General features: G+C 33.1%; 2 protein-coding genes across 1 annotated transcript in view; one reads left to right on the top strand and one right to left on the bottom strand.

The window, feature by feature from the left end:
• Window positions 1–17,321, top strand: part of LOC133664322 (sodium-driven chloride bicarbonate exchanger-like) — a 337,500-nt gene that overhangs the window by 213,417 nt on the left and 106,762 nt on the right.
• Window positions 1–17,321, bottom strand: part of LOC133665229 (dipeptidyl peptidase 4-like) — a 57,803-nt gene that overhangs the window by 29,158 nt on the left and 11,324 nt on the right. Inside the window, exons 5-12 of the mRNA XM_062070480.1 lie at window positions 15,860–15,934; window positions 12,780–12,832; window positions 12,045–12,117; window positions 11,842–11,962; window positions 8,402–8,556; window positions 6,534–6,631; window positions 6,188–6,317; window positions 6,033–6,071 (exon numbers count right to left, since the gene is read on the bottom strand). Of these exons, the coding sequence (XP_061926464.1) occupies window positions 6,033–6,071; window positions 6,188–6,317; window positions 6,534–6,631; window positions 8,402–8,556; window positions 11,842–11,962; window positions 12,045–12,117; window positions 12,780–12,832; window positions 15,860–15,934 (744 nt within the window). The remainder of the gene's footprint in view (window positions 1–6,032; window positions 6,072–6,187; window positions 6,318–6,533; window positions 6,632–8,401; window positions 8,557–11,841; window positions 11,963–12,044; window positions 12,118–12,779; window positions 12,833–15,859; window positions 15,935–17,321) is intronic.

Here is a 17,321-nt window from a genome sequence, read left to right as displayed (position 1 = left end):
CGATGCTAGCATGCAGCTAGCCGGCCGCACTCTGCTCCGCCGGGACAGAACTAATGCCTGGTTCCCACCAACGGCGCTTGCCGCGCTTTAAAGCGGCGAGCAAAGCGTCGTCATTTTTGTCAATTTTTCCACGAATATCCCGATCTCCGAAGTAATGTTATGCTTTGATACGCTCTGATACGAATTAGTTGCCGCTTTGTTACCGTTCCTCACGATTTGATGTTGCTTTCATCCCGCTTTGATACGCTTTAAATCACGCTTTGATACGTTTTATTACGCATTATTGAACTTTATTACGCTTTGATGCGATCCTGACGCTTTAAATCAGGCTCTGACACGATTATCAAGCTCTGTTGTGCATTGTTACGCTCTGTTACGCATTGGAATTATAAATAGAAGAAATATGACAAAAAAATAAGAAAAAAAATAAGAAAAAAATGTGAAAAACTCAGGTTTTCCCCACATTTTTTAGATGTGTCTATTTATTTGATTTCTCTTTTCGTTTTATTATATACAAGATAAAACACATAATGTAATAAAAAAGAGAAATATGATAAACAAATAAGTTAAAAAAAAAGTGAAAAACTCAGTATACTAAGTTTTCCCCACATTTTTTAGATGTATCTATTTATTTGATTTCTCTTTTCGTTTTATTATATACAAGATAAAACACATAATGTAATAAAAAAGAGAAATATGATAAACAAATAAGTAAAAAAAAATGTAAAAAACTCAGTATACTGTTTCCCGCACATTTTTTATATTCATTTATTTTTTCAATTTCTCTTTTTTTTCCGTTATATTATGTTTTATATGAAACATTTTTGTTTACATTTTCATACAGAAAAATTATAGACAGTAATGTCAAACTGTAACATCAAACTCAGTATACTGTTTCCCACACATTTTTTATATTCATTTATTTTTTCAATTTCTCTTTTTTTTCCGTTATATTATGTTTTATATGAAACATTTTTGTTAACATTTTCATACAGAAAAATTAAAGACAGTAATGTCAAACTGTAACATCAAACTCAGTATACTGTTTCCCACACATTTTTTATATTCATTTATTTTTTCAATTTCTCTTTTTTTTCCGTTATATTATGTTTTATATGAAACATTTTTGTTAACATTTTCATACAGAAAAATTAAAGACAGTAATGTCAAACTGTAACATCAAACTCAGTATACTGTTTTCCACACATTTTTAATATTCATTTATTTTTTCAATTTCTCTTTTTTTTCCGTTATATTATGTTTTATATGAAACATTTTTGTTTACATTTTCATACAGAAAAATTATAGACAGTAATGTCAAACTGTAACATCAAACTCAGTATACTGTTTTCCACACATTTTTTATATTCATTTATTTTTTCAATTTCTCTTTTTTTCCCGTTATATTATGTTTTATATGAAACATTTTTGTTTACATTTTCATACAGAAAAATTATAGACAGTAATGTCAAACTGTAACATCAAACAGCAAACTCTAACAGAAGTACAGAAACAATGATCATCGTATAAAAAAGGCAATGATGCAAAAGAGAATGGATTTGTAATCCTGTGTTGGTTTGACATAAAGTTTCAATGTCACTAGTCAATATCACAGTCGCGCTTTGAACAAGATCTGTTAAGCTTTCCTACACTTTTTCACGCTTTGATACGCTCTCGGCGCTTTATTCCATTCTTGACAGAGCGCAGAATTTTTTTAAACCATTTAAAAAATTTTGGCGAACTTGCCGCATGTCCCGCTTCACTACAAGCTTTCCCACGATCCATTAGGACCCTCACGCTTTAATCAGGCTTTGTTACGCTTTAACGCCGCTTTGCATGCCGCTTTAAAGCGCCGTTGGTGTGAACCTAGCATAAGGACTCCGGTAAGAGCAGAGGAGGGGGGCTCTGTATTTACGTGCATGAGAACTGGTGCAACAACGGGACAATCATTGAACAGCACTGTTGCCCGGACGTGGAGTACATGTCTGTTAGATGTCGGCCTTTTTTTCTCCCGAGAGAGCTGTCTGTTATTATCATCATGGCTGTGTATATTCCACCGGACGCCAAAGTAAACACAGCGCTTTCTCTTCTGCTGAACACCGTCAACGAACAGCAGCGGGCCCACCCAGACGGTGTTCATATCATAGCAGGGGATTTTAATAAGGCCAATCTGAAGACTGTACTCCCCTAAGTTCTACCAGCATGTGAAGTGTTCTACAAGGGGCAAGAACACCCTGGACCACGTGTATACCAACATGAAGCATGCGTACAGAGCCACACCCTTCCCCCAGCTTGGACAGTCAGACCATCTTTCCCTCCTGCTCTCTCCTACCTACACCCCCATCAGACGCCAGGCCAGGCCCATCACAAAGACTGTTACGACCTGGCCTGACGATGCACTCCCCAAACTTCAGGACTGCTTCCAACACACAGACTGGGACCTCTTCCAACAACAGGAGCTGGAGACAGCCACAGGAACGGTGCTGGACTACATATAGTTCTGCATCGGGAACGTGACCGTGAAAAAAACCATCCGGGTTTACCCCAACAAGAAACCCTGGATGACCAGCCAGGTCCGCACACTCCTCAGGGCCCGCGACGCAGCCTTCAGGTCAGGGGACAGGGCACTGTACAGTGCTGCTGGAGCCGACCTGAAGAGAGGGATTAAAAAAGCAAATGCGGACCACAGGAGGTGCATAGAGTCCCATCTGTCCAGCAATAACTCACGGGAGGTGTGGCGGGGCATTCATGACATCACGAACTTCAGAGGCTGCGATGTGACAACTGCGGATCAGAGTGCGACACTGGCAGAGGAGCTTAACTGTTTCTTTGCCCGTTTCGAAACCCCACAGCGACACTCATCTGCTCCAGCCCTGCCCCCGCCCCAACCGGGCTCCGGCACCACTCCACTCACTGTACAGGTGCACAGTGTCAGACGAGTGCTCCTGGCTGTGAACCCCAGGAAGGCTGCCGTCTGGTCCGGCAGCCTTCCTGGGGCACGCCCTGAGCAACCTGGAAAGGTGCTCAGGGCGTGCGCCCACCAGCTCGCCCCCCCCCCCCCCCCCCCTCACCAGGATCTTCAACCTCTCCCTGGCTCAGGCAGTCATCCCATCCTGCCTGAAGTCATCTACAATAATCCCGGTGCCGAAGAAGTCTCCCATCACCAGCCTGACTGATTACCGACCAGTGGCCCTCGCTCCGGTAATCATGAAGTGCTTCGAGAGACTGGTTCTCCAGCACATCAAGGACCATATCCCTCCAGACTTCGACCCCCACCAGTTCGCATTTCGGGCGAACAGATCCACAGAGGACGCCATCGCTGTTGCTCTCCACTCTGCTCTGAACCACCTGGAGCAGCAGCAGAGCTACGTCCGGATGCTCTTTGTGGATTATAGTTCTGCCTTCAATACAATAATCCCGGACAGACTCTGCAATAAACTGGACACTCTTGGCCTCCCCCCTCTCACAAACGCCTGGATAAGGGACTTCCTAACGGATCGACCCCAGAATGTGAGACTTGGCCCCCACCTCTCATCCTCCCGCACGCTGAGCATCGGCTCCCTACAGTGCTGTGTGCTGAGCCCCCTCCTCTACTGCCTCTACACCCATGACTGCAGTCCAGCCCACAGTGACAACCTTACCGTCAAGTTCGCTGACGATACCACAGTGGTTGGGCTCATCTCCAGGGGTGACGAGGCTGCCTACAGGGAGGAGGTCCTGAAGCTGACGGCCTGGTCTTCGGAGAACAACCTCGCTCTCAACACCAGCAAGACCAGAGAGATCATTGTCGACTTCAGGAGGAGCAGCACCGACCTTGCCCCCCTCTACATCAACGGCGAGCGTGTGGAGAGGGCCCACACCTTCAGGTACCTTGGGGTCCACATCTCTAACGACTTTTCCTGGACAGTCAACACCACATCAATCATCAAGAAGGCTCAGCAGCGGCTACACTTCCTGAGAGTCCTCGGGAAGTACAACCTGAAGCCTGACCTGCTACCGCTCGTCCATCGAGAGCCTGCTGACCTACTGTATTACAGTATGGTACGGCAGCTGCACTGCAGCAGACAGGGAGAGGCTGCAAAGAGTGGTCAAGACGGCTCAGAAGATCATCGGCCGCCCTCTCCCCCTCTCTGATGGACATCTACACCTCCCACTGCCTCAACAGAGCCAGTGCCATCATCAAGGACAGCACCCACCTTGGCGCTGACCTGTTCCACCTGCTGCCCTCTGGGAAGCGCTACAGGTGCATTAAAACCAAGACAAACAGGCTAAAGAACAGCTTCTTCCCCAGGGCCATAACCACCCCCATAACTACCTTCTCTTCGGTGCAATAACCCATTCCACCAACCACCCTGTTTTTTTCATGTAGATATTCATGTATATATTCATTTCACCCACTGTATAGAGTGTACATTTGTACAGAGTGTATAGAGTCACATTTGTACAGGGTGTATAGAGTGTATATTTGTACAGGGTGTATAGGGTGTACATTTGCACAGAGTATATAGAGTGTACATCAGGGGTAACGAACGCGGTGCCCGCGGGCACCAGGTAGCCCGTGAGGACCAGATGAGTAGCCCGCCGGCCTGTTCTAAAAATAGCTCAAATAGCAGCACTTACCAGTGAGCTGCCTCTATTTTTTAAATTGTCTCGCTTTGCTCTACATTTTTAATTCTAAGAGAGACAAAACTCAAATAGAATTTGAAAATCCAAGAAAATATTTTAAAGACTTGGTCTTCACTTGTTTAAATAAATTCAAATTTTTTTTTACTTTGCTTCTTATAACTTTCAGAAAGACAATTTTAGAGAAAAAATACAGCCTTAAAAATTATTTTAGGATTTTTAAACACGTACACCTTTTTACCTTTTAAATTCCTTCCTCTTCTTTTCTAACAATTTAAATCAATGCTCAAGTAATTTTTTATTTTTTTATTGTAAATAATAATAAATACATTTTAATTTAATTCTTCAATTTAGCTTCTGTTTTATCAACGAAGAATATTTGTGAAATATTTCTTCAAACTTATTATGATTAAAATTCAAAAAAATTATTCTGGCAAATCTAGAAAATCTGTAGAATCAAATTTAAATCTTGTTTCAAAGTCTTTTGAATTTCTTTTAAAATGTTTGTTCTGGAAAATGTAGAAGAAATAATGATTTGTTAGAAATATAGCTTGGTCCAATTTGTTATATATTCTAAAAAAAAGCAGAATGGATTTTAACCTATTTAAAACATGTCATCAAAATTGTAAAATTAATCTTAATCAGGAAAAATAACCAATGATGTTCCATAAATTCTTTTTTTAATTTTTTTCCAAAAAGATTTGAATTAGCTAGTTTTTTCTCTTCTTTTTTTCGGTTGAATTTTGAATTTTAAAGAGTCGAAATTGAAGATAAACTATGTTTCAAAATTTAATTGTCATTTTTTTTCTCGTGTTTTCTCCTCTTTTAAACCGTTCAATTAAGTGTAAATATCATTAATTATTAATAATAACATAGAGTTAATGGTAAATTGAGCAAATTGGCTATTTCTGGCAATTTATTTAAGTGTGTATCAAACTGGGTAGCCCTTCGCATTCATCAGTACCCAAGAAGTAGCTCTTGCTTTCAAATAGGTTGGTGACCCCTGGTGTACATTGCACAGAGAGTATAGAGTGTACACTGTTCTCTTCCACACCTTTCTTTGCACCTCTATATTTTTTATATTTTTATATGTTTACATATTGTTTCTTACATGCACACATCGCACTGTATGGAATGGCCTCAATCTCGTTATATGGAAATGGGGTTTCTATATATATATATATATATATATATATATATATATATATATATATATATATATATATATATATATATATATATATATATATATATATATATATATATATATATATATATATATATATATATATATATATATATATATATATATATATATATATATATATATATATATATATATATATATATATATATATATATATATATATATATATATATACATATATTTATATTTTTTCCAAACTTACATGACCGATCCAGCCGGTCTTGCTTGTTTGTTCAAAGTTCTGCGGAGAAGGAGACGATGTTAGTGGGTAACCAGCATGAACGAGGCGACATCATACTAAGTGTCCTCATTGTGAGGCGACATCATACTTGATGTCTTCACTGAAGCGGCTGCTACCTGTTTTTCTCTCCAGATGTTTCCATCCAGGTCATAGATCTGCACCCGCACGTGGTTCTGCTTCCTGGTCTGCCACTGCACAGCCAGGCGCTGGTCTGTCACCCAGGTGACCGAACACATGATGTGGTCACTGAACACACATTACATCATCCATTACTGAACACACATTACATCATCCATTACTGAACACAGTCATCCATTACACGCTGGAGAAGACATGTGACTTGAGAAGAAGACATGTGACTTGAGAAGAAGACATGTGACTTGACAAGAAGACATGTGACTTGACAAGAAGACATGTGACTTGAGAAGGAGACATGTGACTTGGTGTGGGACAAACACGCACGCAGACGTGATGGAGGCAGGAGGCGGGACTGCAACCTGCAGGGATACGTTGTTGGTGTCCACCACGAACAGCTTGACCCTGGTCAGCTTGGAGCCAGCCTACACAGGAAGTTGAAGCAAGTCAATACAACAATACAACAAAGACATGTTGATATAGATCTTTTACAACAATACAACAGAGACAAGTCAATTCACTTATTGTACAATGACACAACAACGACAAGGTAAGATACTCCTTTTACAACAATACAACAACGAAAAGTTAATATATTATTTTTACAACAATACAACAAAGAAAAGTTAATATATTATTTTTACAACAATACAACAAAGAAAAGTTAATATATTATTTTTACAACAATACAACAAAGACAAGATAATATACTCCTTTTACAACGATACAACAAAGACAAGTTAATATATTATTTTTACAACAATACAACAGAGACAAGTTAATATATTATTTTTACAACAATACAACAAAGACAATATAATATACTCCTTTTACAACGATACAACAAAGACAAGTTAATATATTATTTTTACAACAATACAACAGAGACAAGTTAATATATTATTTTTACAACAATACAACAAAGACAAGATAATATACTCCTTTTACAACGATACAACAAAGACAAGTTAATATATTATTTTTACAACAATACAACAAAGACAAGTTAATATATTATTTTTACAACAATACAACAGAGACAAGTTAATATATTCCTTTTACACAACGATACAACTAAGACAAGGTAATATACTCATTTTACAACAATACAATAAAGACACGTTAATATATTATTTTTACAACAATACAATACTCTTTGTAATCCTAGCCTTTGGGCCGGCCAAGCTGAGCCAAGACGACGCCAACGAGGAATCGTCGAACAAAAAGCTGTATTTGTTTCAGCGAGTCTCAGACTGGAACTGCAGCTTCCAGGAGAAAGAGTATGGGCCTGATTACTCTTCTGATGTCCTCTCGGACCACTGTCCTTAAATACCCCTTACACAAAAGACCCTTACTCTTTGTAATCCTAGCCATGGGGCCGGCCAGTCTGAGCCGAGACAACGCCAACGAGGAATCGTCGAAAAAAAAAGCTGTATTTGTTTCAGCGAGTCTAAGACTGGAACTGCAGCTTCCAGGAGAAAGAGTATGGGCCTGATTACTCTTCTGATGTCCTCTCGGACTACTGTCCTTAATTACCCCTTGCACAAAGAACCTTACTCTTTGTAATCCTAGCCTTTGGGCCGGCCAGTCTGAGCCTAGACGACGCCAACGAGGAATCGTCGAACAAAAAGCTGTATTTGTTTCAGCGAGCCTCAGACTGGAACTGCAGCTTCCAGGAGAAAGAGTATGGGCCTGATTACTCTTCTGATGTCCTCTCGGACCACTGTCCTTAATTACCCCTTACACAAAGACCCTTACTCTTTGTAATCCTAGCCCTTGGGCCGGCCAGTCTGAGCCGAGACGACGCCAACGAGGAATCGTCGAACAAAAAGCTGTATTTGTTTCAGCGAGCCTCAGACTGGAACTGCAGCTTCCAGGAGAAAGAGTATGGCCCTGATTACTCTTCTGATGCCCTCTCGGACCACTGTCCTTAATTACCCCTTACACAAAGACCCTTACTCTTTGTAATCCTAGCCTTGGGCCTGGCCAGTCTGGACAAAGCCCAATTTGTTGCTTAGCCAGACAATCTATTTTCTCTGATCGGTTTGAGTCGGGTGACCTGCGACTCCTATCCTCTACTCCTACCTGTGAGGGCTTCCTATGGTATGTTGCTAATGTGTTTACACTTCCTCACACTCTTTGGACGAGCTGTGATGGTATAATTTACCACAGTGTAAATACAAAAATTATTTCACCTTTGGGTACGGGATGGCCACCGTTTCAGAATACTGCTCCGCTCCGTACCAGGGAAACTCCACTTTGTTGACTTCCGTGTCGTTAAACTGGGCGTAGGCCAAGTATCGTCCAGTCGAAGACCACCATAGTGCTCCATTGGATGCGAACACCTCCTCTAGAGATACACACACACGAAAGCAAAATGACCATCTTTGTACAAAACCCCAAAAGCAGTGAAGTTGTCACGTTGTGTAAATGGTAAATAAAAAAAGAATACAAACCCCGTTTCCATATGAGTTGGGAAATTGTGTTAGATGGCTGTTCTAGTTTTAATTTTTGATTATTTTGTATTATCTTTTTATTTTTATTTTTTTTAATACACTGTAGCACTTTGAGGTTGTTTACTCAATGTAAAGTGCTTTTTACAAATAAAATATATTATTATTATTATTATTATTAATATTTAACTTTTACTAGTAAAGAACAATCAAGTTCAATGCAGGAAATAACTTTTTCTATTGAAAATAAACACTAAAATTAACTTGATGTCAAATAGGAAGAGGCAACATCACACAGCAAACAACACGTATGCTAAGTACACTTCCTCCTCCTCCTCCTCCTCCAAGGGAATAACAAACAGCAAATCAAATGCGTGACAAGCGTGCAATCCTTCAGTACACCTTTAGTGGACAAGGAGACTACAGCCATGGAATCTCTCTATTAACCAGGTTTAACACAACACAACTTAACAGCTGAGCTAAAATGCTGCTCTGAGCGCGCTCTTTTAAAGGCACACGCACTCTGCTCTCATGAAACGTCTCTCAACTGCATATGCCAGATATTTGAAGTTTTTTGTTTGTTTTTAAAAAAAAATTAAATTCCCTCGTAATTAAATACATTATATTATTTTAATTATGCAAGTAAGTAATGAACTGTGATTAATTGTAAATAATCCAAATTATTTTAATAATGCAAGTAAGTAATAATTTATATTAATAGTAAATAATCATAATTATTTTAATTATGCAAGTAATAAATTGGGATTAATTTAAATAATCCAAATTATTTTATTTATGCAAGTAAGTAAAAAAATTGAGATTAATTGTAAATAATCCTAATTATTTTAATTATGCAAGTAAGTAATAAATTGTGAATAATTGTAAATAATCCACATTATTTTAATAATGAAAGTAAGTAATAAATTGTGATTAATTGTAAATAATCCAAATTGTTTTAATTATGCAAGTAAGTAGTAAATTGTGATTAATTTTAATTCTTCTAAATTATTTCAATTATGCAAGTAAGTAATAAACTGTGATTAATTGTAAATAATCCAAATTGTTTTAATTATGCAAGTAAGTAATACAATGTGATTTATTGTGCAATAATCCAAATTATTTTAATTATGCACGTAAGTAATAAATTAAGATTAATTTTAATTTTTCCAAATTATTTTAATTATGCAAGTTAATAATAAACTGTGATTACTTGTAAATAATCCAAATTAATTTAATTATGCAAGTAAATAATAAATTGTGATTCATTGTAAATAATGTAATATATTTTAATTATGCAAGTAAGTAATAAATTGAGATTAATTGTAAATAATCCTAATTATTTTAATTATGCAAGTAAGTATTAAATTGTGAATAAAGGTAAATAATCCTAGTTATTTTAATTATGCAAGTAAATAAAAAAATCTGAATAATTGTAAATAATACTAATTATTTTAATTATGTAAGTTAATAATAAACTGTGATTAATTGTAAATAATCCAATATATTTTAATTATGCAAGTAAGTAATACATTTTGATTAATTAAAAATATTCAAAATTATTTAATTATGCAAGTAAGTAATAAATTGTGGTTAATTGTAAATAATCCAAATTATTTTATTTATGCAAGTAAATAATAAATTGAGATTAATTGGAAATAATCCAAATTATTTTAATTATGCAAGTAAGTAGTAAACTGTGATTACTTGTAAATAATCCAAATTACTTTAATTATGCAAGTAAATAATAAATTGTGATTAATTAAAAATATTTATAATTATTTAATTATGCAAGTAAGTAATAAATTGTGGTTAATTGTAAATAATCCAAATTATTTTATTTATGCAAGTAAATAATAAATTGGGATTAATTGTAAATAATCATAATTATTTTAATTAAGCAAGTAAGTATTAAATTGTGAATAAATGTAAATAATCCTAATTATTTTAATTATGCAAGTAAATAAAAAATTGTGAATAATTGTAAATAATACTAATTAATTTAATTATGCAAGTAAGTAATAAACTGTGATTAATTGTAAATTATTAAAATTATTTGAATTATGCAAGTAAGTAATAAACTGTGATTAATTATAAATAATCAAAATTATTTTATTTATGCAAGTAAGTAATACATTATGAATAATTGGAAATAATCCAATTTTAATTTTGCAAGTAAGTAATGAATTGTGAATAATTGTAAATAATTCAAATTATTTTAATACTGACACACCTTTCAGGTAAACATCCACAGTTATTAACATGATCACTGACTGTGTGACACACCTTTCAGGTAAACATCCACAGTTATTAACGTGATCACTGACTGTATGATACACCTTTCAGGTAAACATCCACAGTTATTAACGTGATCACTGACTGTATGACACACCTTTCAGGTAAACATCCACAGTTATTAACGTGATCACTGACTGTATGATACACCTTTCAGGTAAACATCCACGGTTATTAACGTGATCACTGACTGTATGACACACCTTTCAGGTAAACATCCACAGTTATGAACGTGATCACTGACTGTATGACACACCTTTCAGGTAAACATCCACAGTTATTAACGTGATCACTGACTGTATGACACACCTTTCAGGTAAACATCCACAGTTATTAACGTGATCACTGACTGTATGACACACCTTTCAGGTAAACATCCACAGTTATTAAGGTGATCACTGACTGTATGACACACCTTTCAGGTAAACATCCACAGTTATTAACGTGATCACTGACTGTATGACACACCTTTCAGGTAAACATCCACAGTTATTAACGTGATCACTGACTGTATGACACACCTTTCAGGTAAACATCCACGGTTATTAACGTGATCACTGACTGTATGACACACCTTTCAGGTAAACATCCACATTTATTAATGTGATCACTGACTGTATGACACACCTTTCAGGTAAACATCCACGGTTATTAACGTGATCACTGACTGTATGACACACCTTTCAGGTAAACATCCACAGTTATTAACGTGATCACTGACTGTATGACACACCTTTCAGGTAAACATCCACCGTTCAGGTAAAGGAGCTTGTATGCTAAACATAAATGGTGTGCTTAATCTGATGTACTTCTTCCAACTTTTGAACTGAATGATGTCATTGAACGCTGCACGTACAGTACACTCGTCGAGGTGTGTACAGTGCACTCACCCTCATACACCCAGTCAGGCACTCCATTTAGGATCTCGTTCTTTTTCCCGTTGTGAGTCACCTGCACCACTTCGGCCGTCACACCAGCTCTGACAAAGACGTTGAAGTCCCACACGTAAGCCTGCACAGTAGCAGTTATTAAGGCAACCTTGCTCAAAGGCAGCGGCGCTGAGGTCGCTAGCACAAATCCAGAGAAGACTCACGTATTTGTTTCCCTCTGGTGCCCAAGTGAAGTACTGCACCTTAGCGGGAAGACTACCATTGGTGATGAATGTCCTGAAATATGAAATACAGTAATATGAAGAAGTACACTGTAAAAGTGACAGTACACTACACTCACATACAGTAATATGAAGAAGTACACTGTAAAAGTGACAGTACACTCACATACAGTAATATGGAGAAGTACACTGTAAAAGTGACGGTACACTCACATACAGAAATATGAAGAAGTACACTGTAAAAGTGATGGTCCACTCACATACAGTAATATGAAGAAGTACACTGTAAAAGTGACAGTACACTACGCTCACATACAGTAATATGAAGAAGTACACTGTAAAAGTGACAGTACACTCACATACAGTAATATGAAGAAGTACACTGTAAAAGTGACGGTACACTCACATACAGTAATATGAAGAAGTACACTGTAAAAGTGACAGTACAATCACATACAGTAATATGAAGAAGTACACTGTAAAAGTGATGGTACACTCACATACAGTAATATGAAGAAGTACACTGTAAAAGTGACAGTACACTCACATACAGTAATAAGAAGAAGTACACTCACATACAGTAAAATGAAGAAGTACACTCACATAGAGTAATATGAAGAAGTACACTCACATACAGTAAAATGAATAAGTACACTCACATACAGTAAAATGAATAAGTACACTCACATACAGTAAAATGAATAAGTACACACTCACATATTTCTTCTGTCATAGATAGAGTAGGATGCTGTAAATGAGTGTCTCCATTGCTGGTGGATCAATAACAAAATGTAGTTATGCAACATAATAATGCTCACTTTTACTTTGTTATTAGTACATGACATTCATATATTTCATTACATGCACAACCTATGTATGTTATATAATCCTATATAATAGTATGTGTATAATTTACAGTATGTTCCATATATAATCCTATATTTATATGATATTATGTGTGTATTATACAGTATGTTCCAAATATAATCTTATATTATGTGTGTATTATACAGTATGTTCCAAATATAATCTTATATTATATTATATTATGTGTGTATTATACAGTATATTCCAAATATAATACTATACTTATATGATATTATGTGTGTATTATACACTATGTTTCAAATATAATCTTATATTATATGATATTATGTGTGTATTATACAGTATGTTCCAAATATAATCTTATATTATATGATATTATGTGTGTAATAAACAGTATGTTCCAAATATAATACTATATTATATTATATTATGTGTGTATTATACAGTATGTTCCAAATATAATACTATATTATATTATATTATGTGTGTATTATACAGTATGTTCCAAATATAATCTTATATTATGTGTGTATTATACAGTATGTTCCAAATATAATATTATATTATATTATATTATGTGTGTATTATACAGTATGTTCCAAATATAATCTTATATTATGTGTGTATTATACAGTATGTTCCAAATATAATCTTATATTATATTATATTATGTGTGTATTATACAGTATGTTCCAAATATAATACTATACTTATATGATATTATGTGTGTATTATACAGTATGTTTCAAATATAATCTTATATTATATGATATTATGTGTGTATTATACAGTATGTTCCAAATATAATCTTATATTATATGATATTATGTGTGTAATAAACAGTATGTTCCAAATATAATACTATATTATATTATATTATGTGTGTATTATACAGTATGTTCCAAATATAATACTATATTATATTATATTATGTGTGTATTATACAGTATGTTCCAAATATAATCCTATACTTATATGATACAATGTCTCTAATTGGTTCCGGACATGACCGCGATAAAATGAGTCATTAATTAGAGTATAAATCCAACATGTTCATATCTGAAGCATAAGAAAGGGTTGACTAGCTTGTATTTAAATTTGACTACATTATGACTAGCTTGTATTTAAATTTGACTACATCATGACTAGATTGTATTTAAATTTGACTACATTAGGACTAGATTGTATTTAAATTTGACTACATTATGACTAGCTTGTATTTAAATTTGACTACATTATGACTAGATTGTATTTAAATTTGACTACATTAGGACTAGATTGTATTTAAATTTGACTACATTATGACTAGATTGTATTTAAATTTGACTACATTATGACTAGCTTGTATTTAAATTTGACTACATTAGGACTAGATTGTATTTAAATTTGACTACATTATGACTAGATTGTATTTAAATTTGACTACATTATGACTAGATTGTATTTAAATTTGACTACATTATGACTAGATTGTATTTAAATTTGACTACATTATGACTAGATTGTATTTAAATTTGACTACATTATGACTAGATTGTATTTAAATTTGACTACATTATGACTAGATTGTATTTAAATTTGACTACATTATGACTAGATTGTATTTAAATTTGACTACATTATGACTAGATTGTATTTAAATTTGACTACATTATGACTAGCTTGTATTTAAATTTGACTACATTATGACTAGCTTCTATTTAAATTTGACTACATTATGACTAGCTTGTATTTAAATTTGACTACATTATGACTAGCTTGTATTTAAATTTGACTACATTATGACTAGATTGTATTTAAATTTGACTACATTATGACTAGATTGTATTTAAATTTGACTACATTATGACTAGATTGTATTTAAATTTGACTACATTATGACTAGCTTCTATTTAAATTTGACTACATTATGACTAGATTGTATTTAAATTTGACTACATTATGACTAGATTGTATTTAAATTTGACTACATTATGAGCGCCTCGAGGCATGAAATATCACACCTTTAAATACAACATAGTAATGCTGCCTGAGGCAGAGCCAATCGGTGGCCACGATACTGAACAGATTGGTTTGGTCTGCTTTAATGGCCAATTATTGATCTTTTAAGGTATTTAGCCCTTTTTTTTTTTGCTGAAAATGTTTAATTTAGAGCAATTATGTTATGTTCTACAAGATGCTTAAATTTTAAAAAAAATAATTTTTTAAATCAATGTTGAGAAGCCACACGATGTGGCGAAGAATGACCGTAATACATATATGTGTGTGTATATGTATATATATATATATATATATATATATATATATATATATATATATATATATATATATATATATATATATATATATATATATATATATATATATATATATATATATATATGTCTGTATATGTATATATGTATATGTATATTACGGTCATTCTTCACCACATATATATATATATATATATATATATATATATATATATATATATATATATATATATATATATATATATATATATATATATATATATATATATATATATATATATATATATATATATATATACACACATATATATATATATATATATATATATATATATATATATATATATATATATATATATATATATATATATATATATATATAAATTATTATTGTTATTGTATTAAATGTGTGATGCATTCATTCAGTCTTTCATTTTCTGCTGCTTTAATATTAAGAATATTTCAATAATTGCATTACAATAATAACATATACAATAATCATGTTTTTCTTTGATACATTACTTGACAATTGTATTTATTTCAATTCCGTCGTGTAGTTAGTTGCACTCCAAAATATTCCACCTTTACTCAATTTGTGTTTTTCTTTAAATAATAAATATTGTTCACTGACTTTGTCAATCAACATTGAGCAAGTTTATGGCCATGTCACCTGGTGCAGGTGTACCTAATGTAGTGTCCCACGCACACACTGACCTTGGTGTAGTTGCTCTCCAGAGCAACATAGTCATGATCCCCCGACAACAGATAGTCCGTGGCATCCACTTGGCTCTGCAATGATGTCACACACGTGATATATTTTACTTCACACGTAGAAACTTTACATTTTCAACTTGTTTATTGTGATTTTTGTTCAACAAAATCAACACGATATTTAAAAACTGTTCTTATTCAACATGTTCAGCCTCGTCGTCCAGTGATAATACTACTTGACAATGACATTTTAACACTCAGGAATGCATAATGGAGGTGATTATTATTCATTTAAATCACTCATGTTGTGCAAATGTATACTCATTAAAACTGTGACATCATTTAATAAAAAAAGGTCTTTAGAGGATAAAATAATAATAAAAAAAGAAGTCAATATTACATGTTTAATATTTGTATTTCTTTTTGCAGAAGATGATCAAAAACATTAAAAACATGTTCTTTTGTGACATTCTGACAATAACAATTCTTTTGCGTCCAAACAGATTTTTCAGAATTTATTTTAATTATGCAAGTGAGTCAGAACCTGTGATTAATTGTGAATAATCCAAATTATTTCAAATAATAACATGTGATTAATTGTGAATAATCCAAATTATTTTAATTATGCATTACAATAATCCAAATAATTGAAGAAATAACTGGTGATTAATTGTGCATAATCCAAATAATTAAATTATGCATTTGAATAATCCAAATAATTGAAATAATAACCAGTGATTAATTGTGAATAATCCAAATTATTTTAATTATTCATCATAATAATCCAAATAATTCAAATAATAACGTGTGATTAGTTGGAAATAATCAAAATTATTGTAATATTGCATTGGAGTAATCTGAATTATTATTTAAATAATAAATTCTGATTAATTTTAAATATTCCAAATTAATTTAATTATGCAAATAAGTAATAAATTGTCATTAATTGTAAATATTCAAAATTATTTTAATTATGCATGTAAGTAGCAGATATTGACTAATTGTAAATAATCCAAATAATTTTAATTATGCATTAGAATAATCCAAATAATTTAAATGACTATTGTGAATAATCCAAATTATTTCAATTATGCAAGTAAGTAATACATTGTGATTAATTGTAAATAATCCAAATTATTTTAATTATGCAAGTAAGTAATAAGTTGTGATTAATAGTAAATATTCCAAATCATTTTAAATATGCAAGTAAATAATAAATAGTGATTCATTGTAAATATTCAAAATGATTTTAATTATGCAAGTAAGTAATCAATTGTGATTAATTGTAAATAATCCAAATTACTTTAATTATACAAGTAAGTAATACATTGTGATTAATTGTAAATAATCCAAATTACTTTAATTATACAAGTAAGTAATAAATTGTGATTAATTGTAATTTTTCAAAATTATTTTAATTATGCAAGTAAGTAATAATTGTGATTAATTATAAATAAACCAAATT

Source organism: Entelurus aequoreus, linkage group LG14, assembly GCF_033978785.1.
Source record: "Entelurus aequoreus isolate RoL-2023_Sb linkage group LG14, RoL_Eaeq_v1.1, whole genome shotgun sequence".
Lineage (NCBI taxonomy): Eukaryota > Metazoa > Chordata > Actinopteri > Syngnathiformes > Syngnathidae > Entelurus > Entelurus aequoreus.
This window is presented reverse-complemented; position numbering and strand designations above follow the sequence as displayed.